The following is a 6,655-nucleotide window of genomic DNA, read 5'->3' as shown; positions in this document are numbered from 1 at the left end:
TTAATACTTCTTTTGTGGCGATGTCGAAAACTTCAAAGATACTGGGTGGAGGTGATTGGTACCATAAATAGGGTATTGGATATTAATATTCCGGTTGAACCGCTTATATGTATATTGGGTTACTGTGATACCTCTATCTATTGGTAATACTATAAGGCGCCCACTTTTTGTTGCCCGTAGACAGATTTCTCTTAAATGGACCTCTCCACATCCACCAACTGTGTCTGATTGGATTGTAGATCTCAATAGGATCATTCTTTTTGAAAAGCATATATATTCCCTAACTAAGTTTGATGTTATCTGGTCTAGATGGCTTCAATCTATGGCTATAATGTCAACCAATGTGTACTGTGTACTTTGTAATGCTGGATATTGTTATTCTTTTTTATTGTTTGTCATATACACTCCAAGTGAGTGGGGGGGGGGGGGGGTGTCAGGGCTTGTTGAAGGGAAGTGGTTTGGGGTTTCATTTTTATTTTATTTTTTTATTCTGGGGGGCTTTGGTTTGGTGTGATTTCTATTTTTGTGGTTTTGTCTGTATTGTGTCAATGTCCTTTTCATATAAAATAATAAAAAGGATTTGGTAAAAAAAAAAAACGAGATAGGAATAGAGATGTGGGCTATAGAATGAAATAGAGGAAAAACATCTTTATGTGACTTTTTTAGCTGTATCATTTAATACTATTCTACTCAATTATTATACAGACAGCAGCATTTCAGTAATCATTTAATTTTCCATTTATTCACTGGTGTTCTTTAGAATAAATCATAACCAAATTATAAAATATAATATTTATGTGACATCTTGTATCCTTTAAAACTTTACTTTCCTTTGCTCCCAACTTACAGTCAACTAACGTGGCACCCCATCACCCCTGTGCAGCATAGTATAACCCCTAGGAATTATGGTTAGCAAGCAATTTAGCATCTCAGTGTGGATGCTTAGCTTAGGGTTTTGAAAAACAGTTGGCCACCAGTCACTTTAGTATTAAAGGTGTATTTGTTCAATTTATTGGTAGAGATATGGGTTAGGATCAGGATACTCCCAAATCGCAAAATTTCTCAGGCCTTCTACAACGTATTAGCAGCAGAATTAATTGGTGCAAGTGCATGTAGACAGGAAGAGGCCAAAAGAGACTGGAGGAGATCAGCAGCACTGAGATGGAAAAAATTGAAAATTTTAATTTTATGGAAAAAAAACATAACAATTGTTTATAATAAACATTGCACAGAAAAAAACTATAGTATATTTTATCCATTTAGAGTTTAGCACTACTTTAATAATTCCCGTGTGTTTCTTAGTACATAAAACCTATGTATTCTGTAACAAAAGGATATGTGGAGGGCGCTACAGATTTGCATTTTGAAACTGTAAATTTCCTTTTTTATTCATCACTCAACCTCAAATAATATCTCAAGTGAATGATAATTCAAGCGAATTAATTTTCAATAAAAGGTGTGATATTTATCTAAATGAATAGTAAGTGTATTGAAATCAAATATAATTTCTATAAGCATATTTGTTAAATATATGAATTACACAAAAAATGCCTTTGTATATTATTATTTTTAGATACACAGGAAATTGAAATGTGTACAAAATTGTCCAGTGAAATTATTTGCAATCCTTTTAAATCTTAAAAGACAACAATAGTCACCAATAAAAAAAACAGTATACTGTTTAACAAAGGACAATAGCATGGAATTATTTTATTCCAATTTTTCTAATTTTATTCCACATTTAGGTCTTTGTTTCCTGAGTATTTTATGCTGTCTTAAGGCTCTTAAGAGCTTGATCCTCTGTTATTCCATGCCATTCTTTTGGAATATTCGCTGGTTTGGCCTTCAATAGATCAGAAAAATCATAATGTAACTCTTTAAAAACAAACTTCCAGTAATCAGAGCTATTATCATTTGTGTCTGGGTAAATAGCCCAATCAGGGTAAATCGTTTGGTAATCTTTGTAAGGATGGGTTTTCCAGTTGGTGTCAGCATTCCTAAAACTCCTATTGGAGATAACATTGGTAGAACATATTGTATGGTCCAGAGCTCCTGTCTGTTCATCTTTGTGTTGTGCTAATCCTCTTGGCCGATGTCGTGAAGCAAAATGCTCTTTATGATCAGCTCCTCCAGCTTCACAGGGGGCTTTACAGAATGGACACTGCTTGCCGCATCCGATCACCTTCTTGGCCAGTTCCTCCTGAGGCTTCAAGTTCAGCTGTGAAAGAATAGAACTGACACTTGCTGAGGTCATTTCCATGCGTAATTCCATCAGTAAGTCTGGAAGATATGCCTCAATGTCATTAATAAACTTTCCTATATTAACATTACTTTGGAAAGAGACAACTTTTAAATTATTCTGAGAAATAACCAGATCTTTTTTCAAAATATTGCAAAAGTTTGCTAAAAATACGGACACACTACTGAATTGAACAGAACCTAAATGATTTATAACTTGCATTATTTTCTTAGCCAATGATTGTAAAATTCCAAATTGCAAAGCCTGAAGATGTCTTTGATCCTTAAGGTGTTTAAGAATGTACTGGAAAATCCATTTTTCAACAAAAATTTCATAACCATTGATGTAGTTTGTGTAGTTTTCACATGATTTCTTTTGTAGTAACTCTTCAAGCAACACACTCTGAAATATAGTATGACTCTTAAATTCCCATGGTCCTCCTTTCTGCAAAATCTCCTCCACTATTTCCTTACCAAGATGTCTGTTGACGTGATCAATGATTGCCGGCTTTAAACACAGTTCACAAAATTGTTCGGCTCGTCGCTGGCATTCATTCCTCTTCTCAAACACACTTTGGAAAATAGAAAAGTATTCTGGTCTCAGCATCTCCAGACAGCTTCTGGGGTCATTTTTTTGGACAAAGTCATTGTGCATCTTCTGAAATTCAGGAGCAGCATTTCCTAAAATATGAAGCTTTAGATTCAGTTCAAATCCTTTGATAATAGTTAAATGCCTAACATCTTGTCTATTCAAAGTTCTGTTTATGATTCTTAGCAATTCTTGGGACAACATTTCATTGAAGTTTTCTCTGGTATTAACACACTTAAAGACATAATCATTGCATTTTTGGAGTAAAGAGGAAGCCAGATCATGTATGAGGGTCATTTCTTCACTAAAATTGCTGGAAAGCTCTATTTCATTGATCATAAATCCCTCTTTATATGCAGCAAGGCTTGTGATAGTTTTCAATTTTTTGAGGGCCTGTTCATCATTCTTCATATCATGCGTCAGTTGCTGGATGATGATTTGTTCAATATTCTGTCTTTCCAGTTTACTTAGCCGTAATCTATCTAAAATACTTTTCCAGATCATTTCAAATTCTCTCTTTAGTTGCTCAGGACTGATATAATTTTTGTTCCTTCGGTTATCGTCCATTATTTCTGCCACTTTTGTCTCAATCATATTTATGTATCGCTCTTGCATGGCTTGTATTTCACATTTTTCTTTCTGGATGCGCATTGTTTTCTCACATTTGGTAACCAGAGTATTTTCCAGCTCTTTCCTGAGATAGTTGACACTCCTGAAAAAGTCTCCTCTGAACATGTCCAAAAGATGAGCATTGTCATAGTCATGTTCAAAGTAATTCTCAAGTGATTGTGACATGATTTTCTCCTCTTTATCTAACAATTGATACATTTCATTTATAATTTTGTTCCAGGTCTCCTCCCCTATTTTGTCAGATGACAGATTATAAATTAAAGTCTCAGTTTTTATCATCCAATGATGAACATTTTTCTGGAATCTCCATTCCCAGTCTGAGTACTCCATACAGAGCTGGTTGTAGGCTTCAGTCACCAATCGATTTCTGAAGCTGAAAATAAATTTCTCATGTTTCACAGCATTCCACAAGCTTTTTAACCATTCAGTGAACTCCAAGATTGTTTGTGGCTTTCCAGGCATAGACTGCAGGGATTTAATTATGGACTTTTTAAATTCTTTTATATTCTTACTGTAACCTATGTTTATTGAAGCCATGGGGGGTATGCCATGCCACAGTCCAGGAATGTACCAAGAGTGGCGTTCAAGGTCACAGTAAATGATGTCAGAAAAGCTAGCTATACCACTTCTTTTCTCCATTTTTGCTGCGATCTTAGTCAGTTCATTAAGTTGTTCAAGAAATTTCTGTCTGGCTCTTTGGTTTTTCACATGAGCGGACACATCACTCACATTCTGGTGTACAAACTGGCAGCTCGGTTTCTTTCCTACTTCTTTCATCCTCAGAAATGCATGAACTACAATCTGTAAAATGTCTTTCATCTCCTCTGTATTTTCCATGGCCATATTGATGATGGTGATGTCGCTCAACCCAACCACCACGGTTGCAAGTTCATTATCGTGTTCATAGCTACCATCAAGGGAAGACAGTTCCATAGATTTCAGCCCTTCAGTGTCAATCACCAAGATGAACTGACAGTCCAGCTCCTCCTGGAAATTGCTTTCTACATTTATAAGGGTCATAAATGCTCCTCTTGTACATCTCCCACTGGCTACTGGGAGCTCCAAACCAAACATGGTATTTAGAAGGGTGGATTTCCCTGTACTCTGCACCCCCAGTACAGTTATCACTCTTATTCTACTTTTTCCTCCTGTCTTAATATCTAATTCTTTTAGAACATCAGTTATCCAAAGCAACGGAATGTTAGAAGCATCTCCATCAATCAACTCTAATGGAAACCCATCAAATAGCATATCTGACACTATTTTGGGAAGTTCACTATATTTTTTTTCTGTAGCATGACCCATGAAGTTTGCTGCTTCATAAAATTGCCCCAGCTCACGAAGAAAATGTTCAATGCCTAAACTACTATCCGCTATCCTTTGGTCTATGTTTTTTAGCTCATTTGCATCATTTGATAAATCCTCTAATTTTTCTCTATACTCTCCATGCAACTTTGAAAGATTACTTCTTCCAGTTTTGTCAAGATGAATTGCCAACCATTTTATGAAAAGCCTCTTCTCTGTGGGAGATGTCTTTGCCATTGCATCTTTAAACATTTTAAGGATTTCAGGCATTTTTTGATAACTTTGCTTTATTCGAAGATCATGTATTTCTGTTTGAAGTTTTGATTTATATTGCTCTGGATCTTTATCACCAAGTTCTCTCATTCTGGACAATTCCTTCTCTGCTTTGGTTAGTTGTCTCCAAAGGTCTCCTTGTAGTTTCATTGTTTCCTTCTTAAATTGCGTTATGTCCTTAATCTTATCTATAATATTGTTGGCTTCTTTTGATATTAAGATGAAAGAGCCCTCATCTACTGAAATGTGGTTTTCATTTTCCTGAGCTTTGTTAATAATCTCCCTGTCTGCAATTTCATGCAAACTTAAAACTTTTGTGTTGTTTGTAAGCAACACTTTCATGGTTGACTGCAATTTCAGTACAACCTGTGAGTCATTCACATTTTTATTTTTAATTATCACATTGATTTTCTTCAGTTTTAGATCTTCTGATAACTTGCCTAAGAATTTCAGCGTGTCGTCGCCTGGTTTTACGTTGCTTGCATTAATAATAAAGAAGTACTGTGTGTCTCTTTTTTCTGATAAAACCGAAAGCAGTTTATATTGTTCTTCATTAATAGTCTCAACAAATATGAACATGGCAGATGATATGGATAACAAGAACTGGAATTGATCGTTGTGAGATTTCAGGTCTCCCCGAAGATTGGTGACTGCTAAGGGCTCACTGAAAACATCTACAACTTCCTGCCCTGATGGAAAGTACCAGCTTATCTCTACCAGTCCATCTGAACTCTCCTTTGTAATGTTTCCCCCTTCCATATCTCTATGTACAAAGAAATTGTGAATTTGTTGGGTGGGACTAAGAACCTGATTGAGAATTTTAGACTTTGACAAGCCACATGCACTCAATCTGATAAAAGAGAAGAAAGGCATAGGAATATTTACTAGGTTGTCCTCTCTGAACCCTTTTGTGTCTGTTAAAAATTGAGGTCTCCAACGCTTTACAATGTCCCTCATCGCCCACAGCATGAAGGTCCAGCGTGGCCCCTCATCAGAAGGAAGCAGCAGAGGGATAGCAAACTGCAACATGGCCATTTTTGTTGTAATTATTTGCTGTAACATGTAGTTTGTACAAAATGTATTAAAAACTTCACACAGAATATCACAAGGATTTAAAGCATGAAATGAATTATTGACATCATTATCAAAATCTATGGCTGCCGTAGATTGCCGGTCCATATCAACAGGATTGTTGCTCCGTGCAGTACCATCCAATTCCATTACCTTTTTGATAAACTGTAACAAAGCTGCTTTAATCTGTGTGCAATTCTCATTTCTGATCATTTTGATATCGTATGAAAGATCTGAAAATGGAAGCAGGAGAGAGTCATGAAAAACAGCACCAACAACCACAGCCAAAAAGGTATGAGTGCATTCATATATGATATATGTGTTTAACTATTCTCATCAAATTTGTTTATTATTTTTTAAATATAACAAAGATTGACAAATTGAGTATATATAAGGATGGTGGTACAACATTCAGATATGTTTAACTATTCTTAGCTAGTCTAAAAAGCTGCATTAAAAACATTAACAATCATAAATACCACTAAAGATTTATCTGGTTGTTATCTAAGAAAAGGGCACAGAGTGTCTAAGTTCTTGACTTTATTGTGT

At 35.5% G+C, this 6,655-nt stretch overlaps 1 protein-coding gene across 1 annotated transcript; it reads right to left on the bottom strand.

Annotated features, from left to right (window-relative positions):
• Positions 1-739: 739 nt before the first annotated feature.
• LOC141148292 (interferon-induced very large GTPase 1-like) lies at positions 740-6,331 on the bottom strand. Its single transcript, XM_073635585.1, has one exon. The coding sequence runs from the start codon at positions 6,317-6,319 to the stop codon at positions 1,766-1,768; it is 4,554 nt and encodes a 1,517-aa protein (XP_073491686.1). The 5' UTR covers positions 6,320-6,331; the 3' UTR covers positions 740-1,765.
• Between the last annotated feature and the right edge of the window lie 324 nt (positions 6,332-6,655).

This window comes from Aquarana catesbeiana, linkage group LG06 (genome assembly GCF_042186555.1).
Source record: "Aquarana catesbeiana isolate 2022-GZ linkage group LG06, ASM4218655v1, whole genome shotgun sequence".
Taxonomy (NCBI): domain Eukaryota; kingdom Metazoa; phylum Chordata; class Amphibia; order Anura; family Ranidae; genus Aquarana; species Aquarana catesbeiana.
Note: the sequence above shows the minus strand (reverse complement) of the source record. Positions and strands in the feature narration are given on the sequence as shown.